This window comes from Mastigoproctus giganteus, chromosome 7 (genome assembly GCF_048544385.1).
Source record: "Mastigoproctus giganteus isolate SK-2022 chromosome 7, ASM4854438v1, whole genome shotgun sequence".
Taxonomy (NCBI): Eukaryota; Metazoa; Arthropoda; class Arachnida; order Uropygi; family Thelyphonidae; genus Mastigoproctus; species Mastigoproctus giganteus.
Genome location: NC_143581.1, coordinates 184,001,383 through 184,015,410, shown reverse-complemented (window position 1 = coordinate 184,015,410; position 14,028 = coordinate 184,001,383). Strand labels below are relative to the sequence as shown.

General features: G+C 39.6%; 1 protein-coding gene across 1 annotated transcript in view; it reads left to right on the top strand.

Moving 5' to 3' along the window:
• The first annotated feature begins 6,538 nt into the window (after window positions 1–6,538).
• LOC150083385 (ras-related protein Rap1-like) overlaps window positions 6,539–14,028 on the top strand; it is a 33,988-nt gene continuing 26,498 nt past the window's right edge. The window contains exon 1 of the mRNA XM_090377235.1: window positions 6,539–7,457. Within this exon, the coding sequence (XP_090233361.1) occupies window positions 7,316–7,457 (142 nt within the window). The 5' untranslated portion in view covers window positions 6,539–7,315. The remainder of the gene's footprint in view (window positions 7,458–14,028) is intronic.

The following is a 14,028-nucleotide window of genomic DNA, read 5'->3' as shown; positions in this document are numbered from 1 at the left end:
ACATTGCTCGGAGATCATGAAACATTATTTATAATTAACACATTATTATCACTCTGCCCAATATCTCCAGTCCTTATATATAGTGCCCAGGCAGTATGAATAATGCCCAATCAATCACTTCGTCCTTATATAACAATACATGAATTGGTCAACAGATAGCTATTAGTAAACATGTGGTAATTTTAGCAGTTTAAATAATTTTTTTTTTAAATCAGTTAATAAGATTAAACGTAAGTAAATAGATAACCATGAATAAATGTAAATGTTCGTGTTTATACTCCGGCACGACCACCAGGTCAGTAGAGTTTACATTAAATCATCAATACAAACGTTAATCGTATTTAGCAATCACGGGCTTAAACCCCGGTTCACTCAAATAGTGTGCTAGTGAACTCGCGCTCCTGGCCCCTCGACTACGTCAGGCCTTACTTAACATTCCCGTAATGCTGTCCTTATGACACCATCATCCTCACATACCAAGACAGTGGTTTACAATTAAATATATGTTCTATACTCAAACTAAGAATTTTTGAATCAAAACTCCAGTTAAAGTCTCCTGGGGCCAATTATAGGTTTTACCTGAGGGTGAGAATATTCTGAGAGAGAATAAGGATAGAAATACAGAAACGTAAGTATTCATGGCTATCTATTTACTTAAGTTTAATTTTATTTAATTTTAATGTTATTAACTAAATTATTAACTGATTTATAGAATGATTTAAACTTCTACAATTACCAGATGTTTATTAATAGCTATCTTTGACTAATTCATGTTCTATTACACATGTAAGTACTAAAAGCTAATAACAAGTAAGAAATGTGTAATAGAATTGACAACTCTATGTAAATGAAGTCACTATAATTTACCTGTCGTGCTGTTTTTATAGTCATTGAAGAAGTGGTATAGGAAGTACCACGAAACGTCTGAGAATATTTTGCAATTATTTAAGAAATTAAAGGCAAATTACACTCCAGGTAGGTTGAAGTGCTCGTTGTTTCATCAATTTCTATTTCTTGATATACCTACGTACCATGCCACTAAAAAAATATTTAAGGAATGGGACTTAAATATGAGCGAATTTTCAAAAGACCTGTGAATAAAGGCTATTTGAAAGTACAGAAAATGTTTCGTGAGTGAGTTGAGCTTTGAATGGATCTTTGCTAATTGATGCATGTGCGCTAACTGGTTTAAAGAGTTAGGCCTAACGTAGCCGAGTGGTCAATAGCGAGGTGCAGTAATACACACTCTTTGAGTGGACCGGGGGTCAAGCCCGTGACTGCTAAATATTGATGACTGTATTGATGATTTATTGTAAACTCCACTGGTGGTTGTGTCAGAGTATAAACAAGAACACATGTGAAACTTTGAAAGAATACCAACGTACTCGATTAACTAACTCGCCATTTTGAAACAGAGCTCAGAATTTTCTAGTAACCAGCAATTCTGCCCCCCCCCCTTTAAAAACACATGAATACTGCTGGAATCCTGAGTTTGAAAAGTGCTAAAGACAACAGCGCTTTACATAGCAGATAACTTTTTAAGATCGCCATCTGCAATGCGTGAAAGGTTACTCAAGTTTCAGGAAGAAAAAAAAAAAAAAAAACACATAAGTAAATGACAACAGCTTTCAACATTAATGATGCAGACAACCATCCGTTTCTGAACTGTGTTGTGTGTGTGTGAAGCTAATACTCGGCATGTCAGTTGTCATTAACATATTCAGTATTACAAGTAATGAGAACCAAGCTTCTATCAATTGCGACCATGTCACCATGGATACCCACAGAAATTCCATGGATCGTTATTTGTTTCCCTAAATGTCACCATTAGTTTCCAAGACTACCAAGTGATGTTTTCACACCCCACCTATTTGTATTTTATTTTTCTCCGTTTCTTAGCAGACACAACAGGGGATTCTTTTTGTGTATTCCACGCCACAATTGGCGGATGTGTGCCGTGCATCGCGGAGGTGGAATATATGAGCGAAGTTATCATACCCATTGTATTGTGATCATCTCTAAGCTTTCTTTTGTCTGTTCTAACTTTAGATAAAACGTGCATCGCAGAAGAAGGAAATTATGACGTCTGTGTGACGTCACGTTTATTCTGACAAATTCCCGGAAAAGTCATCAAGGGAATAGGAAGCCTTGCAAGGCTTACGTTACACATTTCCAAGCGTTTGTTTGGAAATGCCTAAGGTAGTTACAACTAGTCCTGTGTAATGCTTTATCGACTAGTTCGCCTTTTATTTTGCTGAACGTTCTCGATAACGCATAAAAGCAGCTTGAGGTACTTGGTTTTTCTGTGTCAAACCTTACCGCCAAAGCAACAAAACAATTTGATAATAATAAAAGCACTAAGACTGGTTATAACGCCTAACATATCAACAAGACTTCCAGTGATTTGCAACTCACGTAATACGAACATATTCAGCCACCGCATAAAAATCTTTTTAAAATCCTCTGAAATTGATTTTTCTTTTTTTTATTTTCCGCATTTGTAGGTAAAACTTGTATTTTAACACTTAATAAGGCAAGTGACATAAGGAAACTGACTTTTCTTGCATCAATAAAAAAAACAAAACAAAAAAGAAACACGAATACCATCCCATTCCGTTTTGAACTTAGACAAACTAACTGCCTCTACCACGTGTGGAAGGCAACTCATTCAACTGTTCGAAACCCTCTGCTGCGCTGACCATGAGTGAATTCACGAGATCCAGCCTTATAAATATACATAATACTTTGTATTATTTTCTGCGATTTCAAATTTGTGCCCCTTGTCTCGCCTATTCTAGAGAGCATACCTTCCCTATTCATTTTACTCAAAACCTTCAATGCCTGAGTCACTTCAACCAGATCTTTCCTTAGATGTTCGTTGATTTTGATTTGATTTGGTATTTGTTGGCGCATCGGCTTCTGTGGCCATATTGCACCTCCCAAGGTTTTTGCAGTACTTTGATCCAAGCCCGAGGCGAGAATCGAACCCGCGACCTTTGGGTTGCCGGGTAGGTACTTTACCCACTCGGCTAGCCCGGTCGGCCCTTAGATGTTCAGTTGTCAAACTTTGCAGTTCACGCCCTAGTCCTTTTTCATACGTGTTTCGATTTGCCCTCTTTACAAATGTGGTCGCCCTTCTCTAAACTATCTCCACAAGTTATGCCCTTTATTTTGTAGATGCGTTCTCCAGAAGTGAATGAAATACAGCATTCTAAATGCAGTCTAACCATCCATCGTCTTGTATGTCGTCTTTCTTTCTTCTAGCAAAGATCCTGTAAATCATGGACAGAAAACTATGTGCCTTCCTGGCCACGTGTTTGCGCTGCACGGACGATTTCATGTTACATTGAATCGCAACAATTAAGACTTTTTCCATTTAGAACCAGTTTTAGCCCTCTTTTCCCCCAAGCTTATATGCGACGCTAGGATTTCTGTTTCCCCAATGAATAACCTTACATTTAGTAGCATTAATCTTTATTTGCCATTTTTGAGACCATAACTGCAACATATCCAAATGTTACTGAATAAATATGGCATGCCTAGAATTGTAAATCACCTTTCCCCACCTTCAAATCATCAGCAAACTTTGGCAGCTTTCCGTGGTTACCTCGTCAGTATTATTTACGAATATTAAAAAGAGGAGGGACCGAACACCGAGTCCTGAGGGATTCGACTTGTTACACTGATCCATTCCAAAAACTGGCCACTTATGACAATCTGCAGTCCGCGACCCAGCGTTGGACCTTACCATAATCCCACTTTGTTCCAGCTTATATACAGCTTATAAAAATGTAGCATGAGGAACGATATTAAAAGCTTTACTAAAGACTACATATAATGTCAAAATTGTTACCCACATCCAACTGTTTAATGACTACATCATGATGATTTACCAGATTGGCCACGCATGATCTCCCAATAACGAACCATGCTAAGATCTATTCGTGATACCATTCTTGTCGAGATGGTCCTGAATATCATCGTTATCCACAGCTCCATGACCTTTCCTACCACAAAAGTCGAACTCTCTGGCCTATAGTTACTTAACTCCTCTTTACCCACCACCACCACCTTTCGGGACTGGGGAGACATTACATTTCTCCAATCCAAGGGAATCCTTACCGGAGTTTAATGACACTTTAGCGTTTCCAACAGTTTTATACACTCAATTCAGGCTTTTCAAATGAAATTGAATGAATACTACCCTCCCCTGGAGTCTTTCTCTCCTTTAACGTCAATAAATTTTATAACAAGCACTTCTCTGAGATCAGTTAGCCGATCTCCAGCAGAGGGAGCAGGGTAACCCCATGCTCCCTGTACAAGCCCGTACAATATGTGGATCACCTCTTGAACATACACTTATAATAGACAGAGATAACTATCGCAATACGGCCCAAGCTGCCAACGCGCGATGAAACCAACAACAACATAAGACTGGAAAGCCTACCCAGAAGGGCGTATTTGTTTGTCGCCGTACTCCAATTAGAGTACGGCGACAAACATAAGTTGAGTGCGCCGGCTACAACATATGGCATGTGAATAACCTATGTGATATGTCTGAAAAAAAAATAAATAATAATTTCCGGATTTTTATTTGTCTGATTTCAATAAAATTTGGAAAGGCTCGACAAATCGTACTTTTTAGTACGATTTGTCAAGCGTTTTAGTACGATCTGTCAGTATTTGTTTTAGTACGATCTGTCAAAGTATAAAGTTTATAAAGGTTTGAATTAGAAATGTATAATAATATTTCCTGGATATAAAAGTATAATTCCCGGACTTCTACTAAAACTTATTTTAATGAAATATGGGCCAATTTGCAAATCTTTCTAAAAGAGTTAAATATAAAGTTTCTTGGAAATCCATTCACTAGGAGTTAAGTTATTACATGCTTGCGGACGGACGGACATGGTGAAGACAACAGGCACTTCATGCATATATGCTAACGAGCCTATAATATACTGATCGTAGTTATTGTAACAACTCGTTGCACTAAAAACAGCCTATTTTCAGAAATTTTGTATTGTTACACTCTCTCTCTCTCTCACTATAATTTATTGTTTATACGTCGGCATGATAGCACATACTGTAGGCCAGAGCAATTTACAATTTTGAAACGAATATTAATAATTAATATTATTAATTGTTTTTTTTTTTTTTTTTTGATTTGGTAGTTGTTGGCGCATTGGCTTCTGTGGCCATATTGCACCTCCCAAGGTTGTTGCAGTACTTTGATCCAAGCCCGAGGCGGGAATCGAACCCGCGACCTTTGGGTTGCAGGGCAGGTACTTTACCGACTCGGCTAGCCCGGTCGGCTGTTATTAATTGTATGCCAGGAAATTCAAAAATTAATCACCTCGAATATTTTAATTATTTTTTTTTTCCGAACTGTGAATAATTCTCTAGCACAGAACTTGAGTTTGAGTTATAAGCAAGATGAACATCAGAAAAGATTCCTTGTTGATGTCAAAGATTTTTCACGTACTTGAAAAACCGTCGATGTGCGTAAGCAGTGGTGGGTGAATGTTTTACTTACTACTCGCATTGTGAGCATGATGGAAGATTGTTTCGTCCATGATGACTCATCCTAGCTACTCGTTTAGCACCCTCAAATGGGTTTTGTCACGTCGTTTATTTATTTTTTTTTTAGTCTAAAATTTTTGCTGACTTTACTTAGGGAATAAACTAATATCAATTCTTATTTCTTGGCTGTAGTTAGTTTGGAAAAAAAAAAAAAGTTACTATTTTTTTCTATCTATTATGTAATTATTTTTGTTCTGTTAGGCTCTCTAATGGCTTGAAAAGAAGTTAAATCGGGCATATTCAAGATTAAGGACGTTACTTCTCAACGAGAGATGGATATTTAACTTAGCTGAACGATACGGTTCTTACCTGAACCTTGCGTATAAAAGGCTGTGTGTGTGTGTGTGTGTGTAATAAAGGTTACATTTAAAATCGAACGTTTCACTTTAAATGCGTTTCGTGTTTTAGCCATGTCTCTTGTATAACGGTTGAAAACAGCTGGAAGGTAGTATGAAGCAATTTCGTAGAAATAGGCATAAAAATATTTTAATAAAAGTATTTGTAAGTCCATCCTCTTCCATTGTTCCACGCTACGACATAGTGGGAATGGATATCATTTCACGACCAGCTTTGATTGAGAAATAGTCTCAGCTTGATAAAGATGTTTTTTAGCAACTTTACACCAAATCATTCAGGTGGGTGTAAGGCCGTTTAGCAATTCACAGCCAACTTGAATAAGTTAAGAACATCGTAACGTCCAAATTGGATTAAAAAAATCCTTTTAAAGCTGCGATCATTTCTTCCAAGTCTGTCTGTTACCACGGTTACTCAAAGAAGGCAAAAAACAAAGAATTCAACTACTTTTCATTCCTCCTTGTGATCCAATACCGTAGACCGAATACATGCGACCGCGCGCACCTCCGTTAATGCTAACTTATGACTTCACTCATCAAAGTTGCTATGACAACGGAAGAAGTTTGCACGTCGTCTGAGGCTGTGAATAATTCTCTAGCACATAAGTTGAGTTTGTGGGTTATAAGCAAGGTGGACAGCAAGAAGGATTCCTTGCCGATTTCAAAGTTCACGTACTTGGAAAAACCATCAGTGTGCGAAAGCAGTGTTATGAGTCTTAAACTACTACCATCGTGAGCTTGACGGAAGATTGTTTCCTCCATGTTAACACACCGTAGCTACTTGTTTAAGAAGTGCTTTTAATTGCGAACTCATTTCTTCTGATCATCCAGAATTATTTGTAGTCTGCGTCATAAGGTATGTGAATTCAACCTACACCATCTGATGTATAACTGAACTACTGTTATACGTTTGTGTATCTTTATGAAATGTAACCAAAAGTCACATGGATTGGAATATACGCATAAGTTTCAATTTTCAGAAGATATCGCAGTTAGACATGATACAACAGCAAATAAATATTCCAAAGAGGGAAAAAAATAGTGTTATCTTTCACGGATCACTCATTTCTTTGTAGTGTTTCAAGGCAAGCATCACATCATAAAAAAAGTACGTCACAAACTGGGGATTTCCTTGCACCTCTAGCGGTAGAAAATGAAACTAAAAAGTTTCCTGGCATGTGCTGTATTATGCACAACCCATTATATGCAGATATTTATCTCCACCTCGTTAAGAAGATAAAAAGATACGTTATACGTACAGCAATGAATTAAGCCAAAGCACTGGCTGCTCGTTGGTCGAGTGGATTTCTTAAGATAAGGCTAAAATCGCATTATAGAAGTAGCTATTTTTAAAGTTTGGTATCAGAACATCAGCTAATATGCGAGATAACAAGTTTGTAGTTCTAGGAGCGGGTGGAGTTGGAAAGACATCGTTGGTAGTACAGCTGCTGGAAGGTATCTTCTCCAGTACATACAAACCTACAATAGAAGACTGTTACCGCCATACCATTCAACTGCCAGGTAAGTCTCTCAAGGAAGTGTATTCCATATTAAGAGCAGTAGAAGAATGTTTGTGTTAAGATATTGAAAGGATGTCCGACATCATAGCTTGATTATAACAAATCTCAGTAGCTTTCAATCAAAAAAAAAATATCATTACATTCCATTAATGCACATCGTCCTGATGGTTCGCATGCTTCTTGCGTGTGCGATACATCACGGCCAGGTATATCACTACTAAGTTCATAAACGTTACTATAAGCGAAAACATCAATTTCAAAAAGAATACATGCTTGTGGAAATATTCGGGGACCCTCGCGGGTAGCACAGTGGATACTATCGCTGTTCTATCATACCAAAGAAGTTCAGATACGCTTCCTTGAGATATGAACTTTTATAGGCTATATTCAAGTGGTTGAGTTAGTTAGTCTCAGATAAAAAGTGCAATGTTTGCTCTCGTAAACTGGTGGTTTTCATGTCAACAAAACAAGCAAACTGATCATAGAATGCATGCAATTTACAGACAAAATGTGCCAACTCCACATGGTCTCGGCACAAACTCAACAACTAGGATTTTAAAAAAAAATTATAAAAAAAAAAAAACGAGCCACACTATAGGAAAGATCAGTCACTCCTGCAATTCGATAATTTGATCTACATACTTGTATGCTGCAAGGAAAGCAGTTCCTTGTACTGCTGACATAAAACGGTGAAAACTGAGCCACACGCCAGGAGTGGAAGATTGTTTTTTTGTACTGTGCTTTGCCTTTGGTTTATGGTTCGCTATTGCAACCTGTGGACTTTTAAATAGGCTGACAATTATAACCTAGACTTTGGGGTGTTTTCTATATTTATCTATTTTTGTGTCGTATTAGAGGGCTTTTGCCACTCTGTAATAGATAAAAACAGGGATAGGGAGTATATTAGAGTTATGTAAATTATCCTTATATTAGACAGCGGTGTTGCCAAACATTGGCAGAAAAAACCGCTTAATGCAATAAATAAATAATAAAATATATGTTATAAAGAGCAGCCTAATATTTGATGGCAAAGTAATCGCCAAGCCAGGTATCGAACCTGATAGTTTGAATCTAAGGGATCTATTACCTTGTTGCAACATCAATCGCTGTTCAAGAAATTCAACTAACATCTGAGAATATTAGATTAATTTATTTAGGACTAACATTGTGTACTGGGCATGCCCTAGTGGGCAATCAAGTAGTAACAATATAATAATAATAATAATAATAATTATTATTATTATTAGGTGGCTCCGTCCCCTGCTCGCCAACCCCCCGCGCACGCTTTTCTACGTAATATGTTGAGGTATGACGGAACACCTGTCGAAACACACTGATCTATATCTAATCTAATATATAAAAGAAAATAGAAACTGTAAGAAAAAACTATAAAAAGTAAAATTGTGTGAATGCTGAGTGAATGAAAGTTATTATTAATTGCATGTTCTATCTTAGCCTCTTTATCGGACAGACTGATGGCTATGCAGGCCCTCAGGGCCTTCTGGTTATGCAAGCTGACCCCATGTTGTAGCTTTTCCTAGCTGACATGGTGTGGGATGCTAACACTGGCCATTAGAGTTACCCCCAGGCCAGTGTGGGACAGAGCTGCAAAAAGCACGCTCCACCATAGGAATCTCTTTCCCTATGTTCTTTTATTCCTACCACCTGGGATGGTTGAGTCTCCTTCCCCCACCCACTTTTGCCTGGTGGCTCACCACCACCAAATTTCTACTCCTACTCTCTGGACCAGAATGGGCGTTCTGTACCAGGGATCCCCTTACTGCTCCTCTTTTAAATCATGCGAGTGCCTCGGCACTGCCCCCTCTGTTCTCTACCCCTTTTATCCTACCCTCTTCCTATCTCCCCATTACCTCCTTTCCAATTTTTTTTTGGGGGGCTCTCCTTGGATGCCTAGGCTACCCCAGGGTTCACCCCATCGGAGCTTTCTTCTCTCCTAATGTGTCCTGGCCCGCCTCCCCGTGGCGGTGACGGAAACTGGGGTTGTTAGTGGCACTACACAGCCACCCCCAGGCTAAGTGGCCAGAGGAACAACAACACACACTAATACTTCACAAAACACACACCCTGGGCTTATGCAGAGCACATTGTATTCTACACAGAGTAAAAACGCGGAGTTGGGGGAGATCCCCGGTGCCGCCAGACAAAAAAAAAAAAAAAAAAACACTATGTCACTGTGATCGACATACAATCAGGAAATGACTTATGTAACTATTTACCTGCGCATTTGTAGTGCGCGACATTTTCAAGGTCCAATAAATATCACTATGTGTAATTATTACCTGCGTTTCCCATAGGTCATTTAGGAAAAGGCCTTTTGTTTCGGGTTCCCATAATGCATGAGGAATATTATTGCATCTGAAAGAGCAGGACTAAAATATTTACAAACTATACAAATATACAATACTCATTAATATACAAAAAAACGTTACAATGGAACATCAAATGTTAGACAGCGAAGCACGTGCAAGAGGTTGGTGAACGTTATGAAGGCAGCTGTCAATAATTAATTGCATTTGTAGTGACGTAATTGCCTCGCTCTCTTCTCACGTTAATATATATATATATATATATATTATTTCAGTGGTGGTAGATGACTTTCATCAACCGGTGAAATACCACCACTTTGCTTATTGGAGGCTTGAAGTGGTGAAACCCACGTTTAGTCTCTAGAGCAAAGTTTCCGGCATCCCCCTCCCCCCATACTTCTCTTTCAACCCATGCATGGTACTAAGTACTTTAGGTTTTGATACCTTTCGTGTTTGGGGTTTTCATAAAAAAAAAATTTTAAAATAAAATATTATTTAGTTTTTTATGGTAACCCATTTTTTTTGTAATTCCGGTCAAGTACTGGAACTGATAATACTTGAATACCGTGGGCGTTAAAGTCTGTAGGCTGTAATTTTCTGGAAATACGATGAGGATGAAGAAAAGTTAGTTCATAGATTCGGAGTTGACGGTGAATAGACGTTGACGAGTTCAGGAATATGTTCGGACTGATTGCGAAGGACTGGGCTTTGCTGGGGGAGAGAGAGAGAGAGAGAGAGAGAGAGAGAGAGAGAGAGAGAGAGAGAGAGAGAGAGAGAGAGAGAGAGAGAGAGAGAGAGAGAGAGAGAGAATGCATGCAGAAGAAACTGAACGCCTATGTAGCACAGCGTGGGCAATGTTCGTAAGAAAGGCCTCATTAATTAATATGATTTCCCTCTCTTAGACAGAGTCTAGGAGTTTGGGAGGTTTGGAGACACCATACCAGATCAGGTAACAATTTTCCACAGTAGGATTTGAGATTTGCACAGAGTCAAGTTAAGAAAAGTAATGCTAAGAGCAAAAAAAAAACCTACTTTATGCAGTGGAAGCAATGTATGTGATATGCTTACGCAAAGGGAGGCCAAAAGTCGAGTCATCCCCAGTAAATATGTGACCCTGTCTGGTAATCAACGTGAAAATGAGTGGCAATACTTTACCGAACACTAGACTTCGTTTAGGAGTTAGAAAGCGATCTACTATTACATGTACTGAGCGGCCAGAGAGAAAAACCGATCTATCCAACTGCAAAAATCGGAAGGCAGGTCATAAAATGACAACTTACATAGAAATTATCTAAAATTCCATCTTTATTTATGTTTGTCTAAAGCATTATTCAAAGACACTCAAGCTGTTGCTTTGACCTTAGAAACGTCAACAACTTCAAGCTTTCCATGGAATCTGTCCAAGTCAAGATGCCATCAGTAGATAGACACTCACGGAATCTATATCGGTAACCGTTGATTTGATTGGAAGGTTTGAGGTAAGGTGCAAGTTTGCGGTTGACGAATTTTTCCATTACTTTGGGAAAAAGTTACAGTGAGTGCAATAGGATGATTTTCAGAAGGAAAAGGTTGCTTCCCTAAACCTAAATAACCTCCTCTATTGTCCCCATGCTTATATCTCTCACCCCCTAGTCTTCAGTCCCCCCTTCCCTCTCTAGCTATATCACGACTAGCGTTTGACCCTTGTCAAAACTACACAAGCCCACACTCAAAAATTTTAACTCTACCCTGCATAACTTATATCTCTTTCGGCATGACCTTGTCTGCCTCCACGAGGTATAGCGTGGGCAATGGTGGATCCCATTAGGGGCCCAACGGCTAAAAGGCCAAATGCACAACAGTACAAAACATTACACAGCACAATATCCATACACTTTTAAACCTCTGGCCTCTACAGTGTTCTGTATCGCACCATAATGTATACTACGCGGAGATGGCGAAAACCCCTGGTGCCGTTAACACACTATACACCTAAATATACACTGACCCTAAACACACTATACACCTAAATAACCTCCCCGAATTAGCCAACTGAGCAATTCATCTTCCACTGGTTCTCCAGTTTCCCTTGAACTACCTGCTCTCGACATCTGATCTTCGTCAATTGCTGATACAAAAATCTGCTGCATAGAAACGTGCTGACTTATTTTGGTAGTGGGACCGTATCTACTGCTGCCCTTCCTAAAAGTGGGATTCTAACTTCCACTACCTTCTCATGTGAAAGTTGTCTTTCTGGACCCGGTCTCCGAGGTGGGTTGTTCCTTCGCTGATCTTGAATTGAAGGTGGGACAGCGGGCACACTCTCTTTTCTTCCTTTCTTGTGCGAGCTACTTATTGATCCCTCCTGCAGGGGCGGGATCATCCAGTGATCAGGACACCTAGTACTACTGACTCTGTCTCACCAGAGTGTAGGATTATTGGACCTCGTCTCGACCGAGATGTTCACTACTTCTTACTTCTTCGTGGGGTTAGGTTAGGGTCTTACTGCTTCCTGGGGGGCGCCTCCATAGCCAGGTGGGAAGGAGCAGCAGTGCGTAGCACACGCTTCTTGATTAGACCGGGGTTCGAGCCCGTCGCCACCAAATACGGAGGATGCGGAAAGGTCAGGGAATGACTACCGCATATTCCCAGAGCAATATGGCCTTAGTTGCTAATGCTCCTAAAAACTAAATAACAACAAATAACAGCTTCCTGGGGTAGAAAACGTCTGCTCTGTTGGAGTACCCAAGTTGTGAACTGCCCACCCTTCCTTGACAGGGGGTTAGCAGTTCACAACTTGAGATCGCCCAATGACTTGGATATTTTCTACCGCTACTCCTAACTCGAAGGCATCTAGGTCATTGGGCGATTGGACCTTGCTTAGGCATTCATGCCCACCTCTTCCCTTAGTTGGACGGGACCCATCATGGTTAAGTCCTATATCAGTGATTCGCTGCCTAGTCTTCACCATCAGCTCATTCTTTGGGGGCTAACTTGCCCTTCCATCCTTTAACTCTTTAACTATCCAATCCTATTTCCCTTTTCGCGCAAGTTCAAAGTCCCCTCCGTATTTTCCCAGTCCAGGTGGAGACCGACCATTCCGCCAGAGTAATACTTACTGATCCGCCTCCTTGTGGCAGGAACGGGTACCAGGAAAGAATCTTCACTATTTATACAAAACCCAAATCATTCTCACGACTGGCCTCAGCAGAGTCTGCTTCTCTGTAAAGATTGCATGCGGTATTGACGGCAGTTTTAGATTCCGCGCAAACCAACAATTTATAAAGATGATTGGCTAGATGTGAGGAAATTTCCATACAGAAGGAAAAAATATCAGTTCAATAAGAAAGTTTAAAGACAAATAGAGAAATCTGCCCAGGACTGGACAGATGTTATATTACATATCAAGATTGTTCAGAATTCTAAATTCGGAGGCATTGGATGGAATGTGTTTGGCATGTTAAGGGAAAATTTACTAATATTATCGATGCAAAACAAAGTACAGTATACTGATACTAATAAATCTGCTTTATCTTTGGCTGAGGAGGCAACAGATTTATCTGACTGTTACGGAGGTGGCGGTATGGGCGGATAGAAGTTGCAACCAACTTGTTTGGCAATAGACCTGAACATCAACTGATGATAAGCCCTTATAGGAATAAATCTCACTCACTCCTCCATAACAGAAGATCTTAGCATATGGGAGTAGTCGATCCCCAATTTCGTCTCCCTGAGTAATTCTCCATCGTATTTAGGCACTAAGATCTGCCTGGCCATTTCGTCTGAAGAACATCCTCGCCTTGAAAGAATTCGACGAACAGGGTACTCCTACGTAGAAAAACATTATCAACCATGAATATGAATTCAGGGCCTACGACACAGGGTTCAACAACCTCATCTTTGTACTTTTGGCAGTTAAGGTAAGGGTAAGGATTGGCAGAGCTATTGATCGAAATCTCTCCAGGCTACCTCCACAACAGCGGTCCTTTTTCTCTATTTTATGAGGGAAACATGTTTCACCTTCTCTTCAGACGATGGGTTTTCACGGGTGTTACAATCATTGTCCTCGTCACCCCGGATGGAAAAGGCCGGGGTTCAAATCCCTTTAATGACGCGAGGAACTTTTATGGGCTTTTTTTCACTCCGTAGCTGAGTTAGTTGATCTTAAGCGAGGATAGTAAGGTTTTTCCTTCACAGGAACTGGGTTTTTCCAGAAAAATAGACAAACCGACTAGAGAAATTTACAGATATAATACATAAGGGTAG